The sequence below is a fragment of the Otolemur garnettii genome, unplaced genomic scaffold (assembly GCF_000181295.1).
Source record: "Otolemur garnettii isolate 467f Iridium unplaced genomic scaffold, OtoGar3 scaffold00088, whole genome shotgun sequence".
NCBI lineage: Eukaryota > Metazoa > Chordata > Mammalia > Primates > Galagidae > Otolemur > Otolemur garnettii.
Window position 1 is genome coordinate 7,798,740 of NW_003852483.1, and position 16,429 is coordinate 7,815,168.

A 16,429-nucleotide genomic window follows, 5' to 3' on the forward strand; every position below is an offset into this window, starting at 1 on the left:
AAAAAAATACTTTTAAACATTTTATTTATCTATTTACTATATATTTTTGAGACAAAGTCTCACTCTGTCAGCCTGAGTAGAGTGCTGTGGGGTCACAGCTCACCACCTCAAACTCTTGGGCTCAAGCAATTCTCTTGTCTCAGCCTACCGAATAGCCAGGACTGCAGACACCTGCCACAACGCCCGACTAATTTTAGAGACGAGGTCTTGCTCTTGCTCAGTCTGGTGTCGAACTCTTGAGCTCAAGCAATCCACCCACGCCGGCCTCCCAGTGTTAGGATTACGGGCGTGAGGCACCTCGCCAGCTCTTTTAAACATTTTAATTTATAATATGGTAACATGCGAAGTTACAACTTGTATTAGCAAAAGCTTGAGGCTCTCAATCATTTTTAAGAGTATAAAGTGGTCGCGAAGCTACGAGTTAGGGAACCAAGGATCCAATTTAAACTTCACGGCAGCGGTGCCATTCTCCCCCTCCATCAGCGAAAGACTGTCGGCCCTCTGCCTCACCGCCAAGCAAGAGCCTCGCGCTCCAGCTGCCTCCCTCGAGGTCCTCGGGCAAAAGCGGCACTGGGGAGTCCACTCGCCTCGCCAAGTATCCACGCGTGGGAAGTGTGGACAATGTTTTCTATCTCACGGGACCCTGAGTCAGGTAACCCTATGAATGTACGATGAATCACATCCCATTCTGCAGAAGCAAGAGCCGACGCTCAGAGACTCTAAGCTCTTTGCTTGGGTCCCACGACTTAACGTACCGAACGTCTGACACCCAGTAAGCAAGGGAACGCCAGGTCACTCCCCGGCGCCAAACAGCCTCCGCCGCTGGTCCCACCAGCTTCACATCCGGCACCCAGGCAGGAAGCCTTTTTTCCGGTTCCCGAGACCGCGCTTCGGAAATGAGTCACTCTGCCAGCATCTAAGATGGTCGCCAGCCCACCCGCCGATGCTGTTAGTGGACAGAAAGTGGGCGAGAACCCGGAAGTTGCCCGGCTCAGCCATGGCAGGCTCTGGGGGCGTGGCTTCCGGCGGCTAGGGCCTGTGAGTCGCAGCGGCCGGGTCCAACGGGGGCTGTTACTGACAGGCGCTCCTCCCGCGACGGTCGTGGTTAGTACCCAGCGAGGCGGCATCCCCCCCCCCCCCAGCTCTCTTCTCGGCGTCCCGGCCGGCGAGGCTCCAGGGCCGCGCTGGGGCATGGAAGAGGGGAAGATGGACGAGAATGAATGGGGGTACCATGGCGAAGGCAACAAGAGCCTGGTGGTGGCCCACGCGCAGGTGAGCGGCGGACGGGCGACACGGGTGCGGGGCCTTACCCTGACGGCGAGGTCTTCACCTTCCTACCAGTATGCCCCCTGGGGGCGGTTCCGCGTCCCACCCAGTACCTACCTCCTCCCTGATCGGTCTCTATCCGGTTACCCATCAGCAACTCCCGAGTTCGTTCCGCATACCCCCCGAAATCCTCCTCCTCTCTCAGGTCGGTTCTCCGTTTTCCCTCTGTTGGTCCTGGGTTGGTTCTCTGTCCCTCAAATGTCCGCCTGTCCGTCGCGTCCGTGCCACGCACAGCCACATACGATGCGGTCTCCCGCCCGAGTGCCTGCCCGACTGCCGGGCCGTAGCGGGGCGGAGGCTTAGCGGAGACGGAGGACTTGGGCAGCGCTGGAGGAAGAAGCAAAGTGCCCTGGGTGGCACTGCTCCCAGCACCGAGGGAGTTCAGCCTCGTGAGACCAGGGAATTGCTGTTCTTCATACTGCTGTTAATAACGGGGCAGCGCCCACAGTTTCTCCTCCTCAACCTTTTATAATTTGAAGGGTTTCCCTTTCTTACTTAATGCAGTGAGAATGTGAGTTTCAGAAACTGCACTAAGGACTCCCAAGGTGAGTCCAACAAGAGAAGTGTGTGGAGGGCCCAGATCTCTTTGACATTTTGCTGTCTGATAGAACCACGCAGGAATGTGGTGTGTTGGAGGGGGTGCGAGGGAGGCAGAGAGAGGTGCTATGTAGGGAGGGGTTAGAGCATGCTTAAGGTCTTTAGATGAATTAGTAATGGACAAGGCTAACCTGAAGCTGTCCTCTTGTGTAGTCCAAGGTTGGGCAAGGAGGCCATAATGCAGCATGAGTCGCAGCGTCCGGGTCTCTGTTTTGTCTCAGGTTACCTTGCTGATCCCCTGAATCCTTTCCTAAAACAGGTACTCATCTTCCAATTCCTTGCTAAGATTGGATGTCATATCTCTGCATTTTAAAAGGCTTCTTTTAGCAGGGGCTGGTGTATTAATTTTCAAAAGTAGGGACAGATGAAGGAGCAATTTTCAGACTAGAAGCAAAATGACAGCCAGGGTTTGAAGAGCAGAGGCTTTGGTGAGGTCACCTCTGGCACTTGGATCCTTTCCCCACTGTCCCTAACAAGCCTGTGTCTTCCACCTTCCCTGAGCAGGCATCTTCAGGGCAGCATGGCCCTCCCCATTGTTGTGATTGCGTCACAGTTATTAGGCTGTCTTGGGCCCATGCTATTCATTTTATATTATGAGTCTAAGTTTGCTTTACTAAGCACATTGCTGCTTGGTGGTAGAATTGATGATTATCACTGTAAATAACCATAAGAAAACATTTCCCACCAAGTTAAGTTGTGAACTGTGCTGGTGTTGAGCGGCCCAGAGACGTCTGTGGTTGGCTTCGGCTTTGAGCCTGGGCCACCTGCTCTGCTGTGGACTGAGGAGGAGAGCCCTAGAAGGCAGTTCTTCAGGAGAGGAGAGGGTGTGTGCCAGTGGTATAGAGAGAAGGCAGGTGAGGGAGAACAGGAGGAGTCCCTGCACCCATGGGTGCTGAGCATGTGCACAGCCTTCTTCCTGTCTGGAGCTAGATGTGGGATCAGGGACACCCTGCTTCTCTGCTCAACTCTCAGACTACTTCATTCACTCCAAGAACTCTCAGACCCCTTCATTCAGTCTAAGAGAGAGGGAGACCTTTGCCAGGTTTTTCCAGAGAAGGAAAGGTTGCTTTCTGTAAGAGGGCCTTAGCTGTGCCCAGAATTGAATGGTCCCATGTCTGCCCCCTTTTGCCCTTTTCCTTTCTCCAGTGTGAAACACAGTGCCTATTCAGACAGCTGCTGTGAGGCCCCTCCTACCAGAGCTGAGGAGCTAGATGAGAAGATCTACCTGGTCTTTGTCTGTCAGCATTAGAAGAAACAGGGTGATCCTTCTTTGCCTAAATGCTTAAACTTCACACCTCCCTTCACATCTTCCCTGAGCAGGCATCTTCAGGGCGGCATGACCCTCCCCGTGAAAAGAGAGAGAGAGAATGAGAATGAATGAGCCTTCTGTAGCATTCAGGACTTGTAGAAAATGGGGCCTGGGGTTGGAGGAGCTAAACGTGGGCTGCAGGGGTTGAGGGTGTGTTCAGCATGGGCAGGAACGTTAATGGCAGGCCATCCTTTAGAGAGGCATTTTAACTGTGTTCCTGGCAAATCATAGTCAATCTTTTCACTTACAGGCTTCCCTGTTTGGATTTTGCCTGTCAGGCCCCATTCTGTTATTTGGGACAGCTGTGCACTTGACCATTTCCCAGATGCCAGTGCCCACTGTGTTCTTGCCTTGTGTGGCACAGACCCTCTGCCCGATGGGTCTCCTGGTGGGTGTCTGGAGTTCCAGGCACTGACTCCTTGGCTAGGGTTATTTCCCGTCTGGGTACACACTTTCTTCCCTGCAGCCTGAGGGTGAGGCATTTGTGCTAGCGGCCACATATCAGGTCATGAAGCCCATGTACTGCCCTCCATGTGTCCCTGCAGGATTTTTCTCCCGTGTGGCATCTGCACTTGGCTCCTTCACCTTTGGTTTGTTGGTTTTGGCTTAACATCCTGTCTTATGAAGGTCACTTTAAGTCTTGTTTGTTGTTCCATCTCTTAGGTATGTTTGGATCTGATTCGTGCACTTGTCCAGGGCACTAAGCCCCCTCAGAACCACCTTGGCCCACTCCTGTCATGACCCTAAGCTCTTGTGACATTTTCCTTCTTATTGGCAGAAATGAAAGACTGTCATTTAACTAATCTACCAACAAAGAACATTCATCAAGAGTATGAAGAAAGCTGCTCATTTCCAGTTGTTCTGGTTTTATAACCTTTCTGAGAGCCTGAGAGCTTTAGATCACGTCTACAAATTGTTTTGGTGCCTTTTTGGTGTCTGGGGTATTTTGGTGTCTGCCTAGTACCTGTCTGGTGCCTAGGGTATTTGTCTGAGACTTGGAGGTGTGCAGTTTAAGCATTCAGGAGTTACTCTACTCAGCCCTCTCACTGTTTCTCTTCTCGTCTGTGTTTTAGGATTTCTGTTTGTATTACAGATTATCTTCTTTTCCTTTTTATTTATTTATTTATTTTTGAGACAGAGTCTCACTATGTCGCCCTTGGTAGAGTTCTGTGGCTCACAGCAACCTCAAACTCTTGGGCTTAAGAGATTCTCTTGCCTCAGCCTCCCAAGTACCTGGGACTACAGGCGCCCGCCACAACACCTGGCTATTTTTTGTTGCAGTTGCCATTGTTGTTTAGCGTCAGTCCAGGTTCGAACCACCACCTTCAGTGTATGTGGCTGGCGCCCTCACCACTGTGCTGTGGGTGCCAAGCCTTCTTTTCATTTTTAAAAATATAGCATTATTTTATACGTGAAAGGTGTAATAATTTAGATGATTATTTCATAGTGGATGGATTAAGTAAATTATGCTATATCTGGTGTAATCTGGAGAAATATTGGCAATGTTAAATGGAAAAAACAGATTCCAAAAGAAGATGTGTAGTGTGACTGTAACTAAAAATTGATTGAGAGAAGATTCATCAAAATGTTACAAGTGAAAAAAAATGTTACAAGTGGTTATGACTGTAGTAATATCATACTTTATTTTTAGCTTTTTTTGTTTTTTCTATTTTCTAAATTTCCTTCAATGAATTAGAATATATTATAATCAGGAAAAACATTAATTTTTTAAAAGTTTATACTCTGTGATCTACTAATTTCTGTTCTGATATTCCATTCTAAGGAGATAATTAGAATGTAAATGAAGATCTTACAATGATATCTATTACACAGTTATTTATAATAGTTCAAGTGGAAAGCAACTGTCCTGTCCTGTAATGTGTCAGTCACACTTCCTACTGTAGGTGCTGGACACCCATTATGTTCTCTGTTTTTTCCAACCATATGGGATACGCCCAAGCCCTGGGCCACTCCCTTCTTTAATTTCATTTGGAATTAATTAAAATAGTTCTAACTTTCTGTAGCTAGCATTTTTAAAAATCAGTGACCTCTTCTGCATATGAGATATAGAGTAGTATTTTTAGGGCTACTACAGCTGATGTGGCTTCTTTCATGGTGAATTTCTTGTCACATCTGAGCTCATTGGAGAGTTCTACATGTTGCTCTCCCTTTATTGATTTTTTATTTATATCTACAATTGTGTGGTTAGATTTGTTTATTTCCCAACTGTATCCCTTTGGTAATTTTCAGCCTTGTGATGGTGCCTATCTGATTGATATGTGAGTGCATTTGTTGCTTTGGGTCTAGCTTTCCTCTCTGTAATGTCTTCTGAGGTGACACGACCAGTTTCCCCTGCCCTACGTTTCCTCTTTCTTGGTCGGAATTCAGTCAGGGCAGCAGCTCCCCTCTGTCTCCTGAGAACTTTGATCCAGAAAGGTGAGGGAAGTGTTTGTGTCTGCAGAGAGCAAGGCTGGGCTTAGGGCCTAGCCACTAGTACCTTGCAGGTGTCATGCAGCCAGGACAGTCTGAGGGCCCCAAGGCTTGCTCCCACTTCCCTGTGACTTTCACTGTGGGCTTCCCTGCAGTCCTACTTCCTCTTTACTTGTGGTCGGACTTTTCATGCCTGCAGGGATCACCTGAGCCACCCCAGCCCTGTGCTACACTTGATCTTAGCCAAAAGGCCAAGAAGTGATCCCAGCCCTGTGCTTAAGTGTGCCTGTCCTTCTAGACCTCTCCCCAGGGCCCACACATGTGTCTACTTCACTCCTGTGACAGATACTGTAAGGTTGAGATAGAGCTGAAGGATGTGATTGGTCCAGGTTGGACAAGGGGCCCAATACTGTAAGCTCTCCTCCTTGTTTCCTCAGCCCTGTGGGTCCTGGAGATGCTTTTCTTGGTTGCACCAGCACATTAGCAACTTGCACACTTCCTGCCCTGGGGACTGACAGACCCCAGGTGGCCTCCTTGTCTGGCTAGAGCAGAGCAGGGGGGGGGACAAGGAGGGTCTGCAGGGAGGGTGGCTTCATGAGATGGAACATTTGGGATCCCCCCTGGCTCCCTCTTGGGAGTCAACTTCACAATTTGGGGGGAGCTGGAGCTGAGTGCAGCTTCTAGAAGGCTGGGCAGCATCCTGAGGGGTGATACCTATTGTCATTCTGTTTTTCTGTCTTTCCTTCCCTTGCAAATTGGCTGATTTCAGTTTTCTGGGGTTTTTGGAGGGGCCCCTTCCTGGATTGTCGCCTCACCCTGATGAAAGAATTGACTTCAGCCCATGTCCTTTGACAGGAGTCTCTGAGATAGCTGATTTAGTATGTTACGTCCCCTCCTCCCCAAAGTGAGTGCCCTGTGGGTGCTAAGAAGGTCTCTCCTCGTCTTTCCTGAAAGGCTCTCTGGTTTGTATCCTTAATTCCACCCATAAGGTCCCTCTCTGAGGCTTCACATTGGCAAAGTCTTTTGCACCAGTCTAGGCACCTGGCTTTTAAAGTCTTAGGTTTTGGTAATTTTTTATTTAATACTAATTATTATTATTATTATTATTATTTTTTTTTTTTTTTCAGTTTTTGGCCAGGGCCTTGGTTTGAACCCGCCACCTCCAGCATACGGGTCTGGTGCATTACTCCTTTGAGCCACAGGCACTGCCCTTTACTACCAATTATTACATCATTCCTCTGAGAATGTAGAGTATTAGAAGGAAGGAAGTAAAAAACACCAAATATTTCCTCACTAGAAAACAACTTGTCAAAACTTTGGTGTACTTTCTTCTAGTATTTTTCTAATTACTTTCACATATCCCTTAACAACAGGGATGCATTCTGAGAAGTGTTTCGGTAGGTGATTTCATGTTGTGCCAACGTCAAATTTAGATTGTAAAGCCTGCTGTATACCTAGGCTGTATGATGTAGCATTGTTCCTCAGCTACAAAACTACACAGCATGTTACTGTACTGTACTGCATACTGTAGGCAGTTGTGACACAATGGGAAGTTTTTGTACCTAAACATAGAAAAGATGCAGTAAAAATACAATATTATGATCTTAAGGGACAGCTGTCATATATACAGTCCATCTTTGAGTGAAACATTGTTACATAGCACATGATTATATATGCATTTATTGGGTGATTAAGAATACTATGTGCTTGTTTCTGTGTGCAGCATTTTTTACTTAATCATACAGCATAAACATGTAGAAAATCCTTCATGCACATCTGGGAAAGGTGGTCAGGGTCTTTCTGATCTGGTGTTGTTGGATATACATATGGTTGGGCTTTGCCCAATGTCTTTGTACTTTGGGTTCTTGATCAGGCCACTTGGCATACATCACAGACTGCTTCCCACATGGCCATGCCATGTACCCTCTTGCTGTAGCCTTGGACCTTCTCAAGCCCTGAACAATTTTTTTTTTTTTTTGAGACAGAGTGTCACTATGTTGCCTTTGGTAGAGTGCTGTGGCGTCACAGCTCACAGCAACCTCAAACTCTTGGGCTTAAGATATTCTCTTGCCTCAGCCTCCCAAGTAGCTGGGACTACAGGTGCCTGCCACAACACCTGGCTATTTTTTGGTTGCAATTGTCACTATTGTTTGGCAGGCTTGGGCTGGATTTGAACCCGCCAGCTCCAGTGTATGTGGCTGGTGCCCTGGCTGCTGAGCTATAGGTGCTGAGCCAAACCTTGAACCATTTTTATCAAAGTATTTTTTGCTGCTTTTATTTTTACTTATTTATTTATTTATTTGAGACAGAGCCTCAAGCTATTGCCCTGGGTAGAGTGTGGTGGCATCACAGCTCACAGCAACCTCCAACTCATGGGCTTAAGCTATTCACCAGCCTCCCAAGTAGCTGGGACTACAGACACCTGCCACAGCACCCATTTTTTGGTTGTAGTTGTCACTGTTGTTTGGCAGGCCCGGGCTGGATTCAAACGCTCCAGCTCTGGGTGTTCGTGGCTAGTGCCTTAGCTGCTTGAGCTACAGGCCCCAAGCCTTTTTGTTACTTTTATAAGTGATGAGTTGTATCCCTTAACTTTTTACATTCTAAGGTTATTTAGTATGCTCGTGTGTGTGTGTGTGTGTGTGTGTGTGTGTCAGTCATTCCTCTTGTTCTTCCTGTTGGTTGACTTTTACAGCTTGTTAAAATCCTTGATTCTCAATTGGTTTTCCAAGGTTTCAGCTTCCCTGTTACCAAGACAGAAGGGCGTGGCTTGGGCTTCTGTTAAGAAATACCCTAGTCCTCAGACTGAACCATCAAGTTGTAAGTGACAGCAGGGAAGCCAGGCTGCTGTGCATGGAGGTGGTGGCTAACCTCTCTGATGGAAATGTGAGGGTAGAGCTGGGAATGCAGAACTGGGGAGCAGCTGTCCATTGAGCACCCCTAGCCCATGACAGGTGACTCAGCAGAAGCAAGGAGACTAACCCTTTGAAAGTTGGGGAGCCTCCCAAGGGCCCAGGCCTTCCTTAAAGCTCTGATCTTTGGGGTCAATGCCTTGATCTCAGGCTTGTCTCCAGGCCAAGGCTGGGCTGGCTAGTGAGGCAGACCTGGATCTCTGAGACGTGATTTTTATCTGTCCTCATACAGTCTTGCTTTTCTCATTCTATGATCTGGGACTTGAGTTGCCCACCTTGAAGGGAGAGGTGACTGGAATTGATGGAGCTTAGGAGTGTAGCCTGGGGCCTGACATGCTCAGCATTTGCTGGCTATTGTTATTACTTGCAGTAATAATTATTATTGATATTAATAAGTGCTAATGAGAACAGTGATGTTGCTTATTATTGGCAAGAAGGAGTGAGCACTAAGCTCTCTACAGTTACTTTGATTCTGATGGCTTGTTCTCCTGGGACCTGTATATGATTTTTCTTTATGTAATGATGTACAACTTGATTTTTTTTTTAAATTTTTTTCTAGATAGACTAGACAATGGCTTACTGGATTATCTAATACTTGATGTTAATGGCTTTCTTTGTGTGTAATAATAATGCAAAGAAAATCTGTAATTTCCATTAGTAAATGGACAGAAAAGTCCTGTTTTTCCTGCCTTTAGTAGGAACAGTTACATAGAACTTTGGATATCTGAGGCTGTATTACTATGGATTGTGGCTAGGTGAGGGGTACCTGTACTCCTGTAGTTGATACTTCTTTTCATGGGCCCACAGAACTCCTTCTGCTGAAGCTGTAGAGGGAGATTCCTGCTATGAGAAAAAGCTTGTGAGTATTGTCCTGACATCACCCTGCTCAGGACTGCTTAACTGCTAAAGTCTATTGTGCAGTTTATTTATTTATTTATTTAATTTTTTTTGAGACAGAGCCTCAAGCTGTCCCCCTGGGTAGAGTGCCGTGGCATTACAGCTCACAGCAACCTCCAACTCCTGGGCTCAAGTGAGTCTCCTGCCTCTGCCTCCCAAGTAGCTGGGACCACAGGAGCCCGCCACAATGCCCGGCTGTCTTTTGGTTGCAGCCGTCATTGTTGTTTGGCGGGTCCGGGCTGGGGATTCGAACCCGCCACCTTAGGTGTACATGGCTGGCGCCTTAGCCAGTTGAGCTATAGGCGCCGAGCCTATTGTGCAGTTTATTAGTTCCCTGGAAAATCAGGAGAGACCTTGCTTTCCTCTAGATGCCATAGGACTTTATACGTGAAGTCTAGTGGGTGAGTAGGTGCGCTTCCCTGGTGGTGTGGAATGACAGAATGAGAGCTTTTGTGGTGGCAGCGTGGGTCATTCTATGCCGATTGGGGACTTAGTATGTTTTCTCATTGTGCTTATTTCAAGTATGACCAAGCTCACCCTGGTAAATTTATTAATATCCCTAAATCGCAGTTACACATTGTTGGTAGTGAGTTGCTGAATGCCTGGCAGCTGTTGTTGGAGGAACTGATCAGACATACTCTTGATCATCATGTCCAGGTGAGAAATGGATATACTTTTAGGAGGGTAAGTTTCTGAAAAGTTGTTTGGAATTATCATTTCTACAGATCAGCTTCTGTGTTTGCTTGACTGTTGATGGAATTATAGTTCTATTAAAATGATCCTTACCCAGTTAGTTCCCATGATTGAGGATTGATGTCCACTTTGGACTTTGGAGAGGGGACAGCAGCAACATGCATGTCATTGACCATGGCTTTCACATGTCTAGGCTTGGGGCCTAAGGAGGGGACAGCTATCCAGAGGATTAGTGATAAACTAGGTGCGTAGCACCAACTAGGAATTGGAACTCGGTAAGGCCCAAACAGGGACAACCAGGTTTTAAGATGAGTAGTGTGTATTGTCTGAATGGGCCCATGTGGGATTGGCGGAGGAGACTGATTTGGTTTCTGTGGACCTTTGTTGCTCTTTAGGCTTCTTTTGGTCTAGCATGTTCTAAGCCCTCTCCAGTGTATCCTGGTTCCTCTCACCCCTGCCCAGGTTTTATCCTGTGACTGCAGAACTCCTGATAGCATCTGACCTCCCCACCTTGCAAAGGATAGCTCCCTTCCCAGGCACATTCTCCTTCTCACATATAATATATGTTTTTACAATGTATTTCTTTTTTTGAGACAAAGTCTCATTATGTTGCCCTCAGTAGAATGCCATGGCATCACAGCACAATCTCAAACTCTTGGGCTTAAGCAGTTCTCTTGCCTCAGCCTCCCAAGTAGCTGGGACTATAGTACAATGTATTTTTTTTAGCTGTTAAAAAAACTGGAGTGTGTGTGTGTGTGTGTGTGTGTGTATAATATATATTTTTTGAGACAGACTCTCACTTTGTCACCCTTGTAGAGTGTGATATGGCATCACAGCTCACGGCAACCTCAAACTCCTGGGCTTAAGTTATTCTCTTGCCTCAGCCTCTGAAGTAGCTAGGACTATAGGCATGTGCCACAACACCTGGCTATTTTTAGAGATGGCCAGCTCACTCTGCTCAGGCTGGTCTTGAACTCATGAACTCAGGCCATCCACCCACCTTGGCCTCCTAGAGTGCTAGGATTACAGGCATGAGCCGCTGTGCCTGGCCCCTGGAATATTTAAATTAAGTAGAAATTTAAAAATTATTGTGATCATTGCTACCTTGAGATGTTGTTAAACTTGTGCTGAATGTCTTTTCAGACTTTTCCATACAAAGAGATCATACACTTTAACATTTTTATTTTAAAAACTTAAAGTGTAACATACCTACAGAAAAGTGCTCAGATAATAATAGCATAGCCTAATTCTTAACAATTTAAGTGGACACATAATCCCAAGACCCTTCTCTTTTAGAACCTTCCTTGGAAACTGTTCCTGCATATCCTATGGTGAGCTCAAGGTCTCCGTCTTAACCTGTTTTGGACTTTATGTAAATGGAATTATGCCTATACGTGTGTGTATGTATATATTATTCCTTTTTATGAAAATGGGTTCATTTTATTAAGCCCTGTTATGTAACATTTTTCATTTATCAGTATGTGATGACTGCACATCTGTGTCTGTAAATATTGATCTTCCTTATTTTCTTATAAATGACCACATGGTATTCCATGTTTGAAAAGTATCCTGATGTATCTAAACATCTCACTATTGGACATTTAGGTTATTTCCATTTTATTTGGAATTCAAACTGTTTTTATACAAAGCAGCCAAAGTCTTTTATGCTTCCTTAATTATATTCTTAAGATCATTTCCTGGGAACAGCCTGGTAGGTCAAAGGCTATAGATTTTCCTGGTTTTGCTGCCAGCCAGCACGATTTGCCTCCCCTCCCTAGGGGCTTCCAAGCCTCCTACTGTGGGGCCTCACTATGGGCTTTGTCTGCTGAGGACAGGATCCTCCAAGCTGATCCATCCCTCTTCTCCATACCACAAACCCCTATGCATAAGCTTTGGGCCAGTACTAATCAGACTTTGTTTTATCTTCCAATAGCGCTGTGTTGTGCTGCGTTTTCTGAAGTTTCCTCCAAATAGGAAGAAGGTAAGATTGATGGGCTTCTGCCTGGTTATCATAACATGTATTTTAAGAAAACTGAAAAAAAAAATAAAGAAAAGTTGGCCAGCACGGTGGCTCTCGCCTGTAATCCTAGCGCTCTGGGAGGCCAGGGCAGGTAGATTGTCTGAGCTTATGGGTTTGCGACCGCCCAAGCAAGAGTGAGACCCGTCTCTAAAAATAGCTGGATGTTGTGTCGGGTGCTTGTAGTCCCAGCTACTCAGGAGGCTGAGGCAAGAGAATCACTTGAGCCTAAGAGTTTGAGGTTGCTGTGAGCTATAATGCCGTGGCTCTGTACCCAGGGCCACAAAGTGAGATTCTCTCCCCCCCCCCAAAAAAAAGAAAGAAAAGAAAAGAAAAACTTTGATTTTTTTTTTTTGTGTGTGATGTAGAAGTATTAATGCTAATTGTAGAAATTTAAATATAATGCAAGCATTTAGTGTAGGAAGTGGTGTGTCCAAATCTGCTAGGCCTCAGCACTTTGGTCCTTGGTGTCACTGTATATCACTGTGGCAGGTCTGTTTAGCACTGAGCCAGGAGGCGCCCTGACCCAGTGTGCAGTTCTTTTTCTGAGGTCCCTGCTTGTGGAGAAGACAAGGACAGGTCTCAGCTTTGCCTTGCCAAGGCACCTGTTGCCTCAGTTTCCCCATCTATGCAATTATACCTTTGAAGATAGCACCTGCAGTGCTATGATAGACAATCTGTGTTAAAAGTTGCAGCAGCCAAGATCAGGTAGCTCATTAGGTTTCTGTTTGCTGAGTCATCTAAGTAAATACCATGGACTACCTGCAGAAAACCATTGCTGCCATGATTCTGTCCACCAAGTTAAGGCTTTATACAAATAAATTTCTTTTGGTCACAGAAGTAAATACCTAGTTGTGGAGGTTCCTGTTGTCCACAGCCCTTCTTTACTCTCTGTGTTTAGATTCTGTGAGGGGACACACATGGCCAGACTGAGGGTGGCTGCCCACAGTGGGAGGCAGGCAGATCAAGTTTGAGGTGGCTGTGAGGAGGGACACCAGGAATTGGGATTGCTGAGTCCTATCTCAGGGGTGTGTGTGAGGGGGTAGAGGTAAGAGAAAGGGAGTCCGGGGGACAATGGTGAGTGGAGCCAGTAGCCCATCCTGAGAGTACATGTGGGCACAGCACAGGGTTTACTTCATAGAAGAGGGCAGAGGGGCCAGGTGCAGTGGCTCATGCCTGTAATCTCAGCACTCTGGGAGGTCAAAGTTGGTGGATCCCCTGAACTCATGAGTTTGAGAGCAGCCTGAGGATCAGTGAGAAAAACTAGCTGGGCGTTGTGGTGGGCACCTATAGACTCAGCTTCTGGGGGAAGCTGAGGCAAGAGGATCTCTTGAACCCAAGAATTTGAGGTTGCTGTGAGCTATGACGCCATGGCACCCTACCCAGTGAGACTCTGTCTCAACAAAAAATAAAGGGCAGGGGACCGTGGGGTGCTGCTGTTGGGTGGGGCCATGGTGAGTGTGGGGAGAAGTGTGCAGGTGAAGGAGGATGGAAGGCCCCAGCATCCTGTTGTTCCTGCCTCAGCTGTGGAGGAGAAGTGGGCATGGGTGTCTCTGTTTCTGCAGAACACATCCTGTGGAAGCACCGAGTCCCTGAAGCTGCCTCTAGCCTCCTGTCCCCTTCTTTCCCCCAAACCACACTCAGCTCAGATCCCCAGAGGTCTGGCTACTGTGGGCTCTGGCTAGCTCCTCCTGTGTGGACTGATGAAGCTGTCTGCCTGGACACTAGCTTGCTCTCTCTCTCCCATCTATGGCATAATGTGACACACTACATTATCAGTGTAGACGAGTGTGTCATTTTTTGTTGCCTGGGGGATGTTTTTGTCAGAAGCTCCATAGCTCTACTGGGCCATTGGGTGTGTTCTGGGTTTTTTGTTGGGCTTGGTGATGATCTGACCTTATTCCACAAGCCACAGGACATCTGCACATGCTGTGGCTGTGAGGGCAAAGCTGGGTTGACCAGTGAATTCTCCAGGGACTATGGGATACAGGCTGAGTGACAGCGGTGCTGGGCACCTCCAGGGCTGCCCTGGATGAGTGCAGACAGACCCACAGGGCACAATGTGACCCCACCAGTCCAGGCTTCTTGGATATCTCCTGGGAGTAGGCCACCATTGACCCTTTAGGCTTCTTACCTTTGGGAAAGTTAGGGATGTGGAGGTGATTTCCTGTCTCACTCAAAGCTTTACTACCTTTTCAACTCTTTTAAGAACCTCCTATTTGGGAGAGAATACAATACTTTATTCTACATTTAGAGACTAAAGTGTAAAATCTAAACTCCTGATAACTTTTGGATGTGAGAGTTTCCTCAGAAGGTACACATGGGGCACTGTGGGACGAGATAAGTGTGGGCCTTAGACTATGACCCTCCAAAGTCACGTGGCATCTGGGAGGGCAGAAGAGAGACCTTCCTCTGAGTCCCAGGGCTGCCACCTGCTTGTGGCTGGGAAGTGCCCCTGCTTGTGACTTTAGTTCTTCCTCCTTCAGTGGGGTGCTGTTAGGAGATCCTGCAACTGTGGCTGTCCTCCTCTTGTCTCTTACAGACCTCGGAAGAGATATTTCAGCATCTGCAGAACATAGTGGATTTTGGCAAAAATGTCATGAAAGAATTCTTGGGGGAGAACTATGTTCATTGTGGGGTAAGTGATTTTTCTTCATGTTGTTGAATTCATGGGTCCATTTTGTATCAATAATGCCAACTTGCCAGTGATCTCTTGACCTTTGTGCTTAGTGATAACCCTGTACAGTCAGTCTCCAGGTGCTCCTCTCGTGGGCTGCTGTGGTGCAGATGTTGCAGTTTCACTTTTCTGGCTGAGAAGCATGGGGTTCAGAGATACCATGCGACCTCCTCTCATTGGACCTGCCTCTGCCTGGCCCTCCTGGTGGCTCCTGCCTGGTGAGGGCCTTCCAGCAGCATCCCGTGAGGCTGAACCTGAAGGGACGGCTTTGCACCTTTGAATGAGTCTTGGCCACCCCAAGGGCTGCTTACCACACCCAGGGAGGGCCCTGGCTGCTCAGTAGAATTTTAGGAGCTGTGAGGGGCCCCTTGGCATTGCTGCTTCTTGCTCCCATTCTGTGGGAAAACCCAAGCACCAGCCCAGGGCCGCCTGTTGCCTGGATTTGTCCTCTCAGCAGACCCCGTAGTCCTGCTTGGCTGCTGAGGATGCACATTTACTTCTGGCCTGTGCTTGGCACCGCTGTGGCATGAGGGATGTGTGGAGGGAATGGTTTCCCTTTTAAGGAAGACCCATTCAGTTCTTAGACCCCGCATGTCCCTTGGATGGTGTCTGTGCTGATGGCCAGTTTCCTCCTTGAAGAAAGGCCATTCTTTGAGACGAGATCTGCTGGGAATGCTGCCACCCTGGCCATCCTTGACTTGTTTTTTCTGAATGGAAGTGTCTCTGGTCTTGTCACTTTTAGGCCTCGCCCTTGGAGGGAGGGCTTGGGTGGCTATGGCACTTGTTAGCCATGGTAGATGTGGGAGTCTCAACAGGGGTGGCTGGTGCCGACTGCTCCAAGGGCAGGGACAGGATCAGGAGTGTCTGCGGTAGTGAGTACTGTGGCTCTGGGTTTGGCTTTGTTTCTACTCACTTCGAAGGTTCACAGTAAATGAACCCACAGAGAACAGGACTCAGATCACAAGATCACCTACTGACATATCCTCTCTGCATTAAAGAGACCTTCCAGGGTAAAACAAAGCTTGCTTTTGCTCCAAGTGAAGATGTCCTGACAGGACAGACACTGGACTCTGGTGTGATAGGAAAATGGGCACAGATCACATTCCAGGCATATGTGTGCCCCAGTGTGGCCACATTGGCAGGGGCCACCCAAGACCATGTGAGAGAATGTTTCAGCAAGTTGGGCATAGCAGGGTGTTTCTGCCTCTTTGTCACGGGATGAGACAAAACCAGCCCCTTTGAGGAGTTAGACCTGCCCTGCCTCCTGGCCCTGCCCAGGGGGTGTGAGGTGGTCTGGGCCTGTCTGAGCTGGACTGTTCAGAGACAGAGTGGGGTAGAGCCCGCTTTCCCCATTCCTTCAGATGTTACTTCTGAAATACTGGAGGAGCCTGAAAGTTCATAAGGGCCACCTTGCTTCTGGATACCAAGTCCTCTTGGTACTAAACACCACCTGGGGCCAGCCTCTATATTCCCTGTTTGAATTTCACATGCTGACCTGTTGGCAGGGTCTGGTACTCGAGGGATGAGGGGACAGCCAGGCTGGTGTTCCTTTGTCCTTCTTTTTTTTTTTTTTT

At 47.5% G+C, this 16,429-nt stretch overlaps 1 protein-coding gene across 1 annotated transcript in view; it reads left to right on the forward strand.

The window, feature by feature from the left end:
- Positions 1–911: 911 nt before the first annotated feature.
- Positions 912–16,429, forward strand: part of IPPK (inositol-pentakisphosphate 2-kinase) — a 58,119-nt gene continuing 42,601 nt past the window's right edge. The window contains exons 1-3 of the mRNA XM_003795041.3: positions 912–1,272; positions 12,095–12,142; positions 14,721–14,816. Coding sequence (XP_003795089.1) covers positions 922–1,272; positions 12,095–12,142; positions 14,721–14,816 — 495 coding nt within the window. The 5' untranslated portion in view covers positions 912–921. The remainder of the gene's footprint in view (positions 1,273–12,094; positions 12,143–14,720; positions 14,817–16,429) is intronic.